Source organism: Pleuronectes platessa, chromosome 2 (assembly GCF_947347685.1).
Source record: "Pleuronectes platessa chromosome 2, fPlePla1.1, whole genome shotgun sequence".
Taxonomy (NCBI): Eukaryota; Metazoa; Chordata; class Actinopteri; order Pleuronectiformes; family Pleuronectidae; genus Pleuronectes; species Pleuronectes platessa.
The window spans coordinates 6031774-6049045 of record NC_070627.1 but is presented as its reverse complement, the minus strand read 5'-3'; the positions used below and the strand labels follow the sequence as shown (position 1 = coordinate 6049045).

At 45.9% G+C, this 17272-nt stretch overlaps 1 protein-coding gene across 1 annotated transcript in view; it reads left to right on the top strand.

The window, feature by feature from the left end:
- LOC128458467 (membrane-associated guanylate kinase, WW and PDZ domain-containing protein 3) overlaps nt 1-17272 on the top strand; it is a 135724-nt gene that overhangs the window by 110111 nt on the left and 8341 nt on the right. Inside the window, exons 7-17 of the mRNA XM_053443309.1 lie at nt 956-1013; nt 2593-2699; nt 9647-9838; nt 10553-11188; nt 13803-13834; nt 14465-14630; nt 14741-14835; nt 15272-15479; nt 15807-15989; nt 16474-16659; nt 16998-17094. Of these exons, the coding sequence (XP_053299284.1) occupies nt 956-1013; nt 2593-2699; nt 9647-9838; nt 10553-11188; nt 13803-13834; nt 14465-14630; nt 14741-14835; nt 15272-15479; nt 15807-15989; nt 16474-16659; nt 16998-17094 (1960 nt within the window). The remainder of the gene's footprint in view (nt 1-955; nt 1014-2592; nt 2700-9646; nt 9839-10552; nt 11189-13802; nt 13835-14464; nt 14631-14740; nt 14836-15271; nt 15480-15806; nt 15990-16473; nt 16660-16997; nt 17095-17272) is intronic.

The window sequence follows — 17272 nt, the reverse complement described above, 5'->3', positions numbered from 1 at the left end:
AAGGGGCGACAGCGTAACTGCTCCTCGATGACACGTCACCCGACAGTGACCCTAAACGCCGCAGTCGAGTCAAGCGGCTTTTCCTGAAATCCAGTGCGTGGGGTCTGACTTTAAGGGATTCCAGACCTGCCTTTGTATCCCCAGGATGCTGATGTGGGCTTAAGTGCAGGCAGAGACAGTGAGTGGCCGCGGCTCAAAGAGTGGGACCCTTCCAGCCTGGTTTTAATGGATTTTTTTACAGGCGGACAGAAAGCCAGTTGGTTTGTTGCCTCTGAAAAGCAACTCCAAAGCTCTCTCTTGCATAAGGAGCTCTTTTCTCCCCCCCCCCCCCCCCCCCCCCCCCCCCCCCCCTGCAGGATATGTTCATCAGGGCATGACGTGCATCGACCTGCTTGTTGAAATGTTCACTAAATTACTGCAGCCTATTTTCATGGCTTCTTATACTAGTACCTCTTTTACAACAAAAATGATGGGGTATGCGCAGTTTTTTTAAATACAAAGGGCATTTAGGGGAAGAAACCGAGGAGCTCTCTCACCTCGCTGTCTTCCCGGTGTCGCGTTTTACACAATATCAAGAAAAGAAATCTCTGTTTCACGATTATTATTATTCACGGCTATTGACTTGTTAACATTGCACAGGAAAAGTGCAGCGTCCGCATCCACAGTGCCAAAATAAAGCCGAGGACATGTCATGCAGATCTTATCCATTCCTGTTGCAGACTAACCAAGATGTCAGCAGGTGTTAGTGGGTTTTTTGACCAGAGGAAAAGCGGTTTAATTATCTTAGTCAGAGGGAAGAATGCACTGGTAACCACAGGGGCATGGGTTCCAACTCCCAGATCAACCACTGTGCTCTCTCTTCCTCTTCTTTCTTCCCTCCTGTTATCTTAATGTGCCTTCTCCCCATTTGCATCCTTCAATCCACAACACTGTGTAACACCATTTTCTTTTGCAGAGCTGCCATACGGCTGGGAGGAAATTGATGATCCGCAGTACGGCACATACTACGTGGAGTAAGTTTTATTGATTTATGGCTCCATGTAATTTCCCAGCACTCCGCTTGCCATCATCGCAAACGGTGTAAATTGTTATATCACACTCGTTCCCCGCCGATGCACGCAGGCACATTTCACCATGGGGACGGCGGCACCAGTGCATATTACACTGCTTAGTGTACATTAGCAGTGCACTGGTATGAATCAATAGTTTAAAAATAAACAAATGGATCTGGCACAGGGCTCGTGATGCTCCGAGTTATGAAACGTGAAGGAGAGGAAGCTTATACCTGGAAAACAGTCGAAGACCCTGATCAGGATTTTCGTTTTGTTTACCAGTGGGTGGCAAAATGAGGCTCGGCGGGTGACGCTTCGGTGACCTGTGTGTGAGCAGTAGGCTGATTGGGCTCTCGCTGTGTGTTGCCCGCGTTTGTGTATCTAACCGAGTTTGTGTGTACACCTTTGCATACTGTCCGTGTTTTTGTTGGCATGCTAAAAAAGTATTTTTAGTGTTTTTAGTGCCGGCGTCCGTGTCACGCAGCCGACGCAACAGCAGTGTAGAGTGAAGTGGAGAGATTGACTGGCACGCATTGGAGGGAATAAAGTGAGTGTGTGTGTGTGTGTGTGTGGGTGGGGGGGCTCCGAGGAGAGGTGGCAATCTGTCGTGATGAATAGAAAATGGGGACGCTCACGTTGTTTTATTGCTCAGGCTGCAGACAGATCCCTCCTGGGCGGATGTGACATGAGAGAGAAACTCTCACTGTACAGAAAAAGGGTTTGAACCTGGAACGAGCTCACTGTGGAGTAAAGGCTGTGGTTTGGATGCCAGAGGAACAACTGGCTGTTTACCTTATATTGTAGAGGCAGGTGGATTTCCTACAATATTCAATGGATACAAGTCATCGTAGATAATATAAAGAGGAGGCCAGCCAGCCTTTACTGTAAGAATACGCCATGTATTTATAATGAAGCCACTAATAGAAAACCATGTTGCTTCATAGGGAAGGTCCATACATAATTAATCGCAATAATAAAGGTGGAGTCGGCTCAATAAGTCAGAGGTGTGTGTGTGTGTGTGTGTGTGTGTGTGTGTGCGTGTGAGTGTGTGTGTGTGTGTGGCCTCAGGAATTATTCAGACCCCTTCCCTCTCTGCACATGTTATCGTGTTGTACACTTGAACACCAGGTGGTTATGTTTTCACCTCCTGTCTGTTTGCTTGTTGGTTTGTTTGTGCGGAAGATTACGCAAAAACTTGTCGATTGATCCTCCTGACATTTCGTTTAGGGGCGTGTCAATACCCGAGGGAATAAGCCATTACATTTTGGTTTGGATCCAGGGATTTTACTTTCTTAAAAGTGTTGAGATAGAGGCTTTTTTTTGACATTTTAATCAATTTCTCAGAGAACAATTTCTGGATCTTGAGTTTGTGGCATTATAGATTAAATAACTGTTGAACCTTGGCGGAGGTATCTGCTCTACTGAGAGCCAGTCCAGTTTTACACCTCTCAATAATCCACGATGACAAAGTGAAAACTGAAATTCAAATTGCATGTGAGGTCTCCCCTCTCTTACAACCTGAGTGTGTTTTTCTTTGCAGCCACATCAACCAGAAAACCCAGTTTGAGAACCCGGTCCTGGAGGCGAAGAAGAAGCTGAGCCAGGAGACGGCTGCGATCCAACAAGCCGCTGCGGCTCCTTCCCAAGGTGAGAACAGAACTTTACAGAACCGGTCCCCCTCTTCAACTTCCTCTTCAGCTGGATTGTCAGGGATTTAAAAAAATACATCCAGTGCAGAGGAGCCAAAGGGGAATGTAATCTTATGGGGCGACAGTCCATGGAATGTCAACAATAAGAAGCTAAGAATGTTGTCAACAAGATGTCTCACTCTCACCATTCTCTCTCTCTCAGTCTCGCTCTCTCTCTCTCTCTCTCCCTCTCCTCCCCTCGTGGTTCACTCTTCAATTCATTGGTTCACTCTCTTCCTCTGTACACTCCAGCACAAACAAGTAAGGGAAGGCCATCGAAAGTCAAAAGCTTTATCGACTCTGTCCGCATCATAAAAAAAGATTCAGTTTAAAACAGTTTCTCTCACAGTAAAAATCCAAAGTCATCTCTCCAACTCTCGCTCTCACGTTTCCTCCTCCGTCTTCCTGCAACTTCTCGTGGATTGAGATATGTGTGATGTTGCCAGACTCTTAACAAAGATCCAGAATTAACTTTTAGTGGACATTTAGCGGACTGTCCCAGTTGCCCCATCATAACATGGAAGCCATTGCTGTTGTCGTCACAGCTGCAGGTGGAGACGATCATTGAGACAGATTCCTGACGTTTTTGTGTCATCCATTCACACACCCACATTTATAAACCCTTTAATTGAATGACATATATAATTAGATTTTGCCCACATGGAAACCATCAATTTCAAATAACACGTGACCTCTTAAAACAACCTGTTTAGCAGGTTTTAAAGTCTCCCTCAGGTTTATAGGACATGCAACTACAACGATAATAACTTCCAACAGCTTTCCTGTTTCGAGGGAAGGGGGGGAACTTTGGATGAATAAAGGAGAGACAGACAGCAAATAGAGAGATGAAGTGCAACGGGATTGGTATTCAGCCATTGAACCGGAGCCTTGTTTTTTCTAACCAATCAGCTCTCAGGTCATCACCGCACACATCTGACTCACTCTGCCGCCGTCGGCCTCGTTAAAAACAAGAAACTCCAGTAGGAGTAGAATCATCTGATATAATGACGCTCTTTGTTCCTACTTCTCTATCTCTACGTTAATTCCTCCTGTATTGTGTTTTTATTAATTGACCCAGTGCTTCTGTTACTTCACTCTGACCCACAACGATAGGAGCAGTTTTGTCTTCGTTGGACTCGACTCAACTTATTCACCGAGCTTATTCTATTTCCGTTCCCGTTGTAAATCACTCCGGACGTGAACATCCGCCAACTGTCTGAAACTTAATTGTAGTTTAATCACTTTGGCTTCTGCTCCGTGTAGAGGCCGACCCGTTCACCTCAGCTGCTGTGTTGTGATAAATATGTTTTCTGGGATAATAGAAAAGCAGAAGGAGCGTCATCGTTTCCGTGGGAGGTCAGCAGAGCGTGTCCGACCTCGGCTCGAACTGTGATACACTGTCAGAATGATAGCGGGGGTGCTTGGGTAGCGGGGGTCCTTTTATCAGCTCTGTTCTTTACCTTGACACGCCATTTTTCTCCTGGAATAAACATTATGAATTAAGTATGTTTTCATTAAAAGGGATGTATAATAGATTACAGCAGTGGAGACGGACAGGCTCGCGCCGGCAGGGAGGGCGGAGGGTTTCAGGGAGAGAGAGAGAGGCAGTGCAGGGGAGGAGGGCGGCTTTTAGAGGCGCTTGTGGCAACAGCTGCTGGAACAGCATGTCAGAGGGGCCACGCATAATCAGACATCTCCCTGCTCAGGTGTGCAGGGACCGAGGAAACCACCACACCGGCCCTGATCACCGATTACACAACCGAGTGAGCTGTCAGACGCCCGGTGATGAAACCAGAGCATCATCAGGCGGCCGTTACACCTCAGGCAAACACCTCAGACTCTGACACTTCTCCAAGATGTCAGATGGAAATTTGGCACAAACATACACTGAGATGAACCGGTTAGATTGTTTTTGTCACAGGTCAAAGTTCATGGTCACAGGGACCTTCTACAAAATCCTTTTCTCTGCTCGTGAACTCGTCTTTAGAACACCTCCAGAGGATTAGGAGACTGAACCTGCAGTGGTTGGCTGTGCGATACGAGCCCAGTGCTGTAATTTGTTGTTTTATGAGGTGTTATATATCACGGCAGCACCATTGAAGTTGAGGTGTTGCTGCAGTTGAACCTGCAGAGGAGACTAAACTGTGGTGTTTGTCATCCAGTTAACCCCCCCGGGCTGTGTGTGTTCAATGCCTGCTTTGTTCTGATTGGTCCTGTCCTCCTCGTACACTTGGTTCTTTCCCCTGTGAGTCGACTCCTGGCCGAACATCACCAGTCGATTCTGATCTCTGCTGTTCAAGGTGGATTCTTGGAAGCAGGAGCTTGCTGCAGCTCCACTGAAGATGTCTTTCCAATTGTGCTGAATAATGTCACTGGAGATTTACAACACAACTGACTAAACACATGAGGAAATCCAAAAACCGTGGCTGTTTGTGTTTTTGTTGTTGTTGATGCGGTGGATCCGATGGTTTCTTCCGCCTCGGGGGTCTGTCTGCCCACAGACGTTGGCACAGAGGCCTCCCTTGGACTCTCCCACACAAGTGCAGGCTCACACACGTTCACTTCCTCCCTCCCTCGCTTTCTTCATCCTGCTCCCTTCATTACATCCGTCGGTTTCTTCACACACACACACACACACACACACACACACACACACACACACACACACACACACACACACACACACACACACACACACACACACACACACACAAACGTGCTTACGTCAACTCTCTCTGGCGGAAAAGAGAATGAAAAAGAATTCCTGTTGACTTTAACAAGCAATTTGGATGTGATTATGTAAATGAGTGGATATCATGACTCCCTGCTGCCTGTGATAAGTTACACTCACTCATTCACGGCTGTTTATGTCTGAACTGGATGTTTATGACCATTGGACCGTTTGATAGCACGACTGCATTTAAATCCTTGGTGCACGATTACAAAAGTTCCTGCGTTTAGAGAACTGAGGGGAAATAGAGCGAGAATTTAGCAGTTTTATTGTTTCTCCTGACAAACAAGAGAAGTTGCTGTTGTTTTCTTAAAACCCCAGATACAGCAAAATGGACTTGTTGCGATTTGAAGTCTCTGTTCATTCCCCAGAGAGATAAAGAGGGAAAAGATGGGGAAGGATATGCAGGTTTAGTTTTGAATACGCACGACTGTCCTCTGCAGCTGAGGCATCATTTTGGTGCAGCACAGTTTCAGTGGCACATTTCAACAGTCACATCAAAGTTGTGAATTTTGCAAAGAGGGTCTTTGGATTCCGCTGTCCACGGGGGATATATTTACCAGGTACCAGAGCGATGCGGCCTCAGTGAGAAGCTCAGTACAATGTGTTCCATCAATATAATTATCCTTCACAGCAGGAATAAGAACGACTGGGAACCTAAATCGACCTGTAGAGTTAGAGAGAGGGTGGCGCCAATTACCTGTGGCACCTTTTCTCATTTCAGATTAAAAGAAACTCTAGCTGAGGGAATATAGGAGGATTTAACTCAGGCATATCGATATCAACGAAAAGTTTATTTATTAATTTATGCTGCATCCACATTGCTATGTTTCATTTATTTTAGTTTTGGAGTTTGGAAACACTGTTGGTCCTGTGGTCCCTGTAGTTTGGGAAATGGCTCAAACTCTGGTTCCCAAATACTTTCTCATAACTCTACACAAAATAATGATTCAGGAAAAAGATTTACTTCTCCTGACACTCTTCTCCTTGAAAAGATATTTTTTGGGATCCCCAAAAAACATCCCATTAGAATGACCCTATCTTCCTGTTTCTGGGATAATTAAAGGCGACAGTTGAACCCTGTTGCCACTGGACGTGTCAAACCCAATTCAAACAAGGAGACTGAATGTACTTCCCCAGTTTCCACTTACTCCAGTCGCTGCCTGCAGCAGTTCCCCCTAAAGATTTTCTCTGAATTTAATAGAATGAGCTGAAGATTAGTGTGGAGGTGCCACAGGCCCCAGATTAAATATTGGGCCTCACATTTATCTAAAGCTGAGGAGCTGGACGCTCTCTTCCAAGCATGGAGGAGTATTTCACTGCCGCCCAGTCAGTGTGCTGGTGAAATCCAAACCATTCAGCCAGATGGAAAGATTCTGGATTAATGCATTTCAATTTGCCGGTACAGTCTCTATCAGGTAAATACTAAGACCAGGATTTTTATCTGCAGTGCACACTGGATGGTTTGAGGTTAGTCCGAGCCAGGCTCTATCGAAGAAGGAAGGTTATAAGCCTCTTCTTCATCATGGAGATGGTTTCTGGTTCTCAGACTCAATACAGAAACCCTCCCTCCCATTATAGATCCCAGTTCAGAGACTCTAGAAACCACAAGCAAGCCTGTTTCTTCAGTTGCATTGTTCTTGTGGGTCGATCCATCTCCACTGCTCTATATGTGGGGAGGAGGATTTTAAATTCTCCTCAGGTTTTTACAGGAATTCACTTAAGCTTTTCAAATGAGTATTATCTCTTGTTCCAGTTCTTGTCACTGCACTTTTTATTTGACTCTTAATGATGAATAATGGGCTGCTCTGGTAATAGAGAGCGTCTCCCTGAATGGTCCAGGACTCTTTTACCAGACTAAGCAGCAGGTTTCTTCCAGTTTAACCTCACTTCCTGATTTCACAACGCTTGGTTTATAAGCCACCTACAATGCAGTCCCACGTTCCCAACCCAGACAGCACTCATCCATCCACACCCCAGTGACTCACACAACAGCAGGGTGGGTCTCCGGCCCACAGGTAACAGCAGCAGGACAGAATCTGCTCACGTGTGATGCTTTGTTTGATTTGCAGGTTTGGGTTAAACCATGGCGCTGATGTTTTTGTAAAGGAATAATAGTTTTTTGCAATGTCAAAGTCAATGGCATTGAATTTAAGTGCAGATGGAATAATTTCCTTCAAATTGGCAACAGCAGTATCGGATAAACAAAGACATTTCACATAGCGGCGTGTGATCCAGTCACGGAAATTAAAAAAACAATCAAAAAGTCTTATGAAAGGATTCTGTGGAACGACTATTAAATCTCCAAAAGGGTCCAAACAATGTCAGTGATGTGGTTAAAACTTTGTATTTTGCAATGTCCTTGTTTTTGAGTTTTCCAGGTTGTGTGTTTAAGACTAAGAACAACTCTTTTTGAATTTGTTATAATTGAGCTTAAGGTTAATTAACAGGCGGCAACTTCACCTTCTCAGCTGGTGCCTTAAGGGATGTGAGTATTCATATTTGGGGAGAGCCAATTGATTTAGGATATTAAGATATTAATCATGACACTATCCAGATTCTATAAAACAGAATATGTCAATATGATAATCTGGTATTTTAGTGTGTAAGGTCAAAGTGGTTAAGTTAAGTAAAAAAAAATAAAACAATGGATGGACCACTTTTAAACGCTTGATGACATTTCTCTCATCCCAGAAACAAAGAGCCACATCATATCTTTCTCAATTCGTTGCAGAGCTGCAGCAAAGTGGCCCCATTTGTCACTGTCTGCCTTCGCTTTTACTGTTTTTGATCCAGAGGTAAAAGGCGGCTCGGGCCAGGGACCATCAGGCAGCGAGGGGAGAGAAAACCGTTTGTCCGTGATCTAAGTGCTGATACCACAGTAACGGCAGATAGGGGATCTGCTCAGTTTAATGCAGCGTGACCTCCACTGTTGGTTATCTGCTGGACCGCGTACACCACGGCCAGGCCACTGGTCCATATTGATGTTGCCATTGACCTTAAGTTGTTCCTTACTCAAGTTGTAAAAAGTCAACTCTGTCGAGTCACCGACTGCAGCTGGGGGGGGGAGGACGTCTCACTAAGATGGATTCTGTCACTCTTCTGCTCTATAGTTATGTTTTGGTCTGCGTTTGTTTTTCATTTCATTATATTAATATTTGAAGTGGGAAAGGTCTGTTGCCTCTTTTACTTTATTCATTTTATTTTATTTGTTCAAATTATTATCATTGTCCCCCTTTACTTTTTTAAGGAAGCTTATGTGGGGACCTGTGTAAATTAATCATATATGTCTAGCATGTCATTATGATATTATATCTTTTATTTCTACTGCACTTCTCAAAACAAAGTAACAAAGTGCTTTAGAAATAAAATACACAATAAAAAATACAAAGAAACTAACATAATAGATGTACAAAGAATAGATAAAAGAATGAAAACAATAAACATGTAGCATACATTTAAGCATGAGCTCCCAATACAACTAGAATTAGGTCGAATCAGGGAATGGGGTATGATAAAGATACGTCTCAAGCTTTGAGTTGATATCTTCTTTATCTGTTGACTTAATATAAAATGTAAAAGAAAGAATCAGTGTGTATCCAGGAATTTGTTTATCACTTCTATTTCAACATTCTCATTGATCTCTCAAAAAATTCTTAATGAATCTAGATGAAAAAAAAATGTTTGGCATGTTTATTTGATATTTATGAGCAATTTGGTACAGATCCAAATAAAAGATCAGAATCCAGTGAATTTAAATGTGGTGTCATTAGGAAACCATCATGAGAGTTTTGTTTTTGGAAGAAGTCAGTAAATCAGCATGTGAAGCTAACGTCTCGTATCATCCTATCTTTGTGTTTGTGCTCCTCGCTCGGTACAAAAAGAGTTCTGTTGATGGTGTTTATCTAGTCTAGGTGTGTGCAGCATGCCTGTTAATTAGAAATGACTAATCACTGTGTTGATCCTCAGCACATAATGCGTGTAATCGACTTTAAATGCAGACGTGGTTGGATTTTGCCGCCTTTCAAGGAGGATATGAATTCATTAATCAGTGTCGCTGCGTTTGATGTCGAGCTCAGTTTGAGTCGTCATTTCCTCAGGATTTCTCTCGTCAGTAGACAAGTCACTGTAGACACTCACTCACACACACACTCACATACACACTCTGTGCACAGGCAAGGGAGGCGCATCCGGCTTCACCCCGGACCCCAACCAGCTGAAGGGGGAGATGTACCACACGGCGCTGAAGAAGAGCTCCCAGGGGTTCGGCTTCACCATCATCGGAGGCGACCGCACCGACGAGTTCCTGCAGGTGAAGAACGTTCTGGGCGACGGCCCGGCCGCCCACGACAACAAGATGTCATCTGGTGAGCAGCCAATCCTCGGAGAGCACTCTCACGATTTCAGAAAGGACGAGACAGAAAGTGTGTTCCTGCTCAAATAAACATTCGTGTCTTGTTGAGCTGTCGGGAAGATCCATGAGTCGGTCCCGGCTAATTTCTGCCATATTACAGAAAACTCTTTCGCAGCTACTACTAAGTTTCACCTGGGGGGGGTTAATGTCACCTCGGTGGTGTTCACTCAGCCCGACACCATCCCTGGAGTTTCAACAAGGCAATAACAACAACACTGCCAACTCTGTCAAGGGCATCGTTTTACAGCAGACAGTTTAGTTTCTGATCTTCCCATTGCCTCGCGGCTGTCTACATAAACCAACAGCTGTGAGCTCTGTGTGTGTGTGTGTCTGTGTGTGTGTGTCTGTGTGTTAGTATGTGTCTGTGTGTGATGGCTACAATGGGACAATGTGACAGAAATCTACTCCCATCATTGTAGTTGTGGCAGAAAGTGCTGTTCAGGTCTGTTCAACAAAGGAGCGAGTGAAGGAAGGACGGGAATGAATTAGAAATGAAGGGTAGACTGTGGAGAATGAGAGGAGCTGCCAGAATTAAAATATGAGAGAGCAGTGAAGAGGAGAGGGAAACTGACAAAGAGGAGTAAGAGCTCTCAGAAGAGAGGTGATGTCTCCATTAGATACAAGAGGAGAAACTCACTGAATCTGTTTTTTCTCTCCTCGGTCTTAGGCGACGTGATTGTTGAGATCAACGGGCTCTGCGTGCTCGGCAAGACTCATCCAGACGTGGTGCAGATGTTCCAGTCCATTCCCGTCAACCAGTACGTGGACATGGTTCTCTGCCGTGGATACGCTCTCCCCCCGGATGTGGATCTGAGCAGCGACGACCCTCTGCCCCCTCCTCCTCCTCCGTCGGCCAGCCAGCCCCAGCAGGCCCTGCACGGGGGGGAGGTGGTGACGGCCGTGCCCCTCATCAACGGGCAGCCGCTGCTGGTGAAAGGCGACGTCCTGCATGGCTCCTCTCAGGAGCTCCACTACGTCACCACGGACGCCAGCGGGCGGCCCGTCGTGGCCGCCATGCCCAACGGCCGGCAGGGGGAGCTGGCGGGGATGCTGCAGCCGGAGCTGGTGAGCGTGCCGCTGGTGAAGGGGCCGGGGGGGTTCGGCTTCGCCATCGCCGACTGCCCGCTGGGCCAGAAGGTGAAGATGATCCTGGATGCTCAGTGGTGCCGTGGCCTGCAGAAAGGAGACGTCATCAAGGACATCAACAGGCAGAATGTGCAAACGCTGAGTCATGCTCAGGTGGTGGACATCCTGAAGGACTTGCCTGTGGGCAGCGAGGTCGATGTGCTGGTGCTGCGAGGAGGTGAGACACTGAAACAGCATTACATCATCCATCTGTCATTCTGTGTGAACATCTCCTCTGTCTCCTCCCCCCATCATTTCATTCCTTTCCCTTATTCTCATGCATTGACGCCGTGTTTGCGTTTGTGATTTAATTTGCTGTGAATGCAACTTCAACAGTGACCATGGGAGGTGGGGTCAGAGTGCTGATACTGACAGGAGGTGAGGGGGTGTAGCGGCTGGTCGGGGGGGCATTGACTGACCACACACTGTAGCTCTGTAGAAGCCTGGGTGATGCCACTGTGTCTGCGGCCTGTGTCAGGTCACCACAATAGAGACTGCTGCTCCACCTGCACACGCGTAGCTGCTGCTTTAGATGACGGGCCGGACTCGACCTCCCGGAGTCTTTGCACATCCAAACTGCACATCTGGAGCTCTCTCCTCTCGTGTGCCTCCACCCAACCTGCCTCTGTTCATCATGACTCCCGCTGAGGCGTGATGCAGGCTGTTACCAGTCTGTGAGCGGGAATTACATAAGCATGGGGATGTGCTGGATTCTGGGGGAGGAGGGTGGGCACCCTTCAAATGTCTCCTACATCCGTCTCCAGCCGCCCCCGGGGGAGTTCAGTGCGCCAGTCGATGAGCTCCGGATTGGCTTTGATCATCAGCAGAGCACAGGGGGCCTTCTGCATGCCTCTATACCCATGGCCCCTTAAAGATCCATGGCTAAATGGCTATAGAGGGAAGGTCCCCAGGGGCCTCCTCCCCATAGCCACGCCTCAGCCCTCCTCCTCTCTCTCTTCTCCACTCACTGCTGACCCTCACTTGCTGTGCCAGCAACACAACTTCGTCCTGCTCCACTGACGCACTGCATGACCTCACAGTCAGAACTAAGTCGTGCTTTCACAGATGAGGAGTTGACGCCACTTTTAAGCCTCATTAGACGACGGTCTTTGACCTTGAAAGTGAGTTGGGAGTGGAGGGCATCGGTGAAAGAAGAGGAGCAGATTCTCAAGCCCCTCTCACAGGTCAAACTGAGTGCAATGGGAATGGATACAATGGGCATTCACTCCAGTTTGAATGACTCTGCAGCAGAGCCAGGTTTTTAACAGCCCTGATCGGCAGTGATGAAAAAATGACACCCGGGTGAATGTGTTAATAGCTTCTTCTTTATTTTGGCAGCCTTGGTGCTGATGCTGCACTCTTTCCTTCACTTGTTATGATGAACATTGCTCTTTCGTGACATAAATAGCCATGAACGTTTTCTTACCTCTTTGGAACAATGTGCAACAGCTTGTTTGTCAATTCAGAGGCTGCATCCTTGCAAGGCTGCTTTCAGAGACCAAGTGCTTCACAGCGTAGCGACTAGGTAGTCAAGGTTCTTCAAATGCAACCGACAAATTCGTCCTCCATCTCTGGGAAAACAAAATATTCAATGGGTTGATTCATCGGCTTCAGTGACGAAGAGTTAATGGCGTCGGAAAGCAAAGAGACGTCCAGTTCCTGCGTGTCATGCTTCAACTCAGCCAAACAGCTAATGGTTCAAGAAACAAAACAAAGGACATTCAAACTTTCTCATCGTGTCCAACTCCATCTCTGTTGCTAGGCAACAGCACTAAGGGTGAGACGAGCCGGTGAGGCCGATCATGGGAAGCTGCTGTCGACCAGATCGTCTCAGTCAGGTCTGTCCTCAGGCCGCGGTCTACACGGCCCACGAAGGAGGAGGTCTTCATGGGCCGGGTAGATCAGGCGTCTTCTGCCCCTGAGTTGAGACTCAGTGAGTGAGGTCAGAGGGCTCCTCGCTCTCCGGCCTGTTTGTGATGTGGAACATGAGAGAGAAAACAACAGGGAAACTCCGACTGGCATAAAGTGTCAATCGCCTTTTCTTTGCGGGTTTGACCGTGTTTTAAAAAAAAAATGTGTGTACCTGCTAATTTAGGTGTGAATGTGGTTCTAGAGAAAGGATGGACTGAGTGTGGTGGGTGTTTGTGTTTCAGGTGTGTTCACTGGCTCTGACTTGATAATGCTATTAATGCTTCATCGGGAATTTCACAGTGAAGCGGAAAAATGCTGCTGCGTATCCCCCCCCCCCAACACACAGTTTTACATCAGGCTCCATTAACCCCTCGTCCAGAACGGCTGTGGGCCCCAGAGTTGTGTTTGTTAATCCAGTTAATGCAGGGAGTGGACGGAGGGGAGGTCGAGGGAAGGAGGGAGCCGTGAGAAATGAAGTGTAGGGAACAATCGCCTGAGATGGAACGTGTGGGTGTACTGTACGGAGAGAGAGGGAATCGGTCATTGAACTATATGCATGCATCTCTTAATGCCCTCACCCTGCTCCTCGCAGCCCTGCACGGGCATGAACCATGCAGCCAGCACTCCAGCACATGTACTACCATTATACTCTCTATGTATCTTTAATCGCCTATGCTTGTATATTCCCTAATCGAGCATTCTTTAGTGAGAACAGCTCCCGAGTTTATAGCAGCTCACTGGCTTTATTTGTAATGCTCTGCTTGCTCTCAGTCAGAGAGACAGTGCCATCTGGTGGCCGGTGGTCTCAGTGATGGGAGTTTGTTTTGAATCACATCTGCATTCTCACCACTCTCCTCTCGTCTCCCCGTGTCTCTCCATAGGTCAAACATCGCCTGTGAAGAGTCTCAAGCCTGTGAGTAAAAAATAAATAACAATCTTCTCCCATTTCCTCCCTATTGTTTCCCCCTGTGGGACTCATCCTTCAAGTTAATTTCAAAGCTTTTTGTCCTTCAGCTTAACCACTAAGCCTCTGTTGCATCGAATTAAATGATAGCAATGAATTTGAATATTGATTATGTTTCTGGGCGCCTCCTTTTGTTTGCGCTGAAAAACGGTCTTAATTACTTCCTTTCACTATTTGTATTCTTTGGGCTTTTGTCAGGGGATTGCAGCTGTAATGAAGCATGGATGAGCCTCTTTAGATATGATCGGTATTATTAATAAAACTGTTTTAGATAAAGAACTTGCCCTTTATGGCTGAATGGACCCGTCACAGCCAAGGGGACATTTTCAGTTAGTACTGTTGATTGTATATGTTATATTAAAATCCCCATTTTTTAACTGTCAATACAACAAGAGGGATGTAAAGTGAGAACAGTGAATGTAAAAATAGAAAAAAGAGACAGTGTCTTGACCTTTATTGCTTTTGGTATTCTCGACCATTAGCTGCCATTTATCTGGGATAAAGAGCTGCAGAGACAATCAACACACATGTGGTGAATGTCCGAGGCTGGTTGATCTGATGTCGTGTTTTATTTTCCAGAGACAGGAAATGACGGCCAGCCTAGAGACCCTGGACGGTATCGGCGACTCGGCGCCCCAGGCCTTGCCTTACCACTCCAACACGAGCACCCTGCGCTCCATCGACTCCCCCAAACGAGACGCCACCGAGATGTACCTGAAGTCCAAAGCCCTGCTGGACAGCAGACGTAAGTGCAGGCAGACGCTTTGTCTCAGATGTTTTTTAGACCTCATGTCCTGTTCAACCTGAAACGTTGATCTCTTTACACAACAGTGACTGAGTCTTACTCGTCCACAGAGCCTCACACCAAAGACATAGATGTTTTTCTAAAGAGAGACATTGAAACAGGCTTTGGCTTCCGAGTTCTGGGAGGAGAAGGTCCACAGCAACCAGTAAGTACATATATAAAAACCATATATGCTTTATATTTTCATTCATTCTCTTTATTTTGGTCAATATATTCAATTCGCACAAGGAATTTGGTACAAAACAATAAAGCAATAGTTACAAAAACAAACATAAGACAATATTTTCTATATTTTTACAAAATTTTAATTAATTAAAAAGGCTGAACCAAGAATAAAATATTTTTTAACAAAGTAGATACGTCGCATTTATCACTTATGTTTCAATGATAACAATTTGGGTCCTAGCACAGAACCTTGTGGCGCCCCACAAGTGATCTTAAACAATTTAGGTGAAAATTAAACTTCAGCGTTGATACTTCAAATAAAGCTATGGACGTGGAATGCTAAATTAATTTGATAGCTCCTTGCTCAAAGAGATTTTGTTTGCATTAATAATTCATATGATTTCTATTTCCTGCAGAATGTGTTTCCCCAGGTGTACATCGGGGCCATCGTGGCCAACGGAGCTGCCGAGAAGGACGGTCGCCTGCGAGCTGGGGACGAGCTCATCGGCATCGACGGTGTGATGGTGAAAGGTCGCTCTCACAAGCAGGTGTTGGATCTGATGACCAACGCCGCCCGAAACGGTCAAGTGATGCTGACCGTGCGAAGAAAGGTCATCTACAGAGGTGAGGAACCACCAACACAGCCCAGTGTGTCCAGATCTACTGGTTTGCTCCGAGCAGCCAGACTCTCTCAGGGCTCTGCTGAGAAACATCCTCAGACACCGAGGGAGCGATGCATTTTATATTTGACAGGAGCAACAGCAGTTTGTTAAAAATAGATGTGGGTGGTAAAAATAGAGAAGGAACTCAGTAGTGAGCTTCAGCACAAATTCAGTAGACATTAAAGAAAGTGTTTGTGAGTACAACTGAAATCTTGAAATGAGCTGCAGTTGTGGATTTGACGATTTGTGGATCTCAACTTTATCAACATCTGTGTTATCTTCACGTCAGATGCCACAGATGAGGAGGTCCTGGAAATGACTCCAGTGCTGGTGAACGGTTCCCCCAAGCTACCTCGCCTGCCGATGCCCAGCGCTCTGGACCACGAGTCCTTTGACATCACGCTCCACCGCAAAGACATCGAGGGATTCGGCTTCGTCATCCTCACGTCCAAGAGCCGACCGCCGCTCGGAGGTGAGAGCCAAGTCGCTGCATTTATTTTTTTGGCGCGGGATATTTCTGAAATTAGATTTTTAAGCAAATGTTCTTTGATGTTGTTCGTTCTGATACGAAACATGTATGACATTAAACCATTAAGATCTTAATCCACACCCTAACTCATTTTCTAAAGGTGCAAAATTATCAGTAATTGCTCCATATCTACAAATTATAGACAACGGGAGGAAAACTTATTGGGCACAGGATGCAAATGGCATGAAACAGTTCAATACATTACAATATGCAGGAGTATTGTTTAATCCAGGTAGTCATGAAATATTTGAGCACAGTACTTCTGTTTATTTAATGGTACAACCCTGTTCATGGAGGCACAGATGAAATACTTATATGCAAGTGGTTCATTTAAACCAGAACAAAGCAGTTCTCTGGTCTATTGTGTCGAGCTTATGAATACATTTCAAATACATCTCTCTTTCCTCCTGATATCTGCCTTTCTCAGTCATCCCGCACAAGATTGGCCGAATCATCGAAGGCAGTCCCACCGACCGCTGCGGCCTGCTGCACGTGGGAGATCGCATCTCGGCGGTCAACGGGCGCTCCATCATCGAGCTCTCTCACAATGACATCGTGCAGCTCATCAAGGAGGCCGGCCACGTGGTCACTCTCACCGTCGTTCCGGAGGACGGTGAGTCCAGTTCCTGGCGTCGCCATATCTGCATTTACCACAATACTGAGGGCGTCTGAGATCTGATTCTGAAACCTTATTGTGTGCGAGAGGGAAACGAGGAGTCAGGGGATTCAATGCAATTAATCGTGGTGATGATAAGAAGCTTTGAATATTTTAGTATCATGATTCCAAATTGAGGTATTGAGTGAATGAAAATAAATGAAGATAAGATGTATCTATCATGACTTCAAGTATAATAATAATACTAGTACTAAGTGGGTATAAAATATGATTTAGATTGACTCTCTCTGAACACTTCAAACTGATTTGCTGAAATATGAACGTTTGTGTTCCAGAATACCACGGCCCTCCGTCTGGAGCGAGTTCAGCCAAACAGAGTCCGGCTCTGCAGCACAGGGTCATGGGTTCAAGGTCAGCCCTTCAGGACGAGCGGTAAGGATCCACAATGAAAACGTGAAAATAAAGCTGTCACTCATCAGAACTAAGAGTCTGTGAAGCTGTCCGGTGGATTTTAACTCACCGGCCCTTAAGCCCAGAGACTGATTTATTTATATTTATATGATATTATTGTCCAATATGATTTAATTGAATGGGTCGTTGTATAAATATG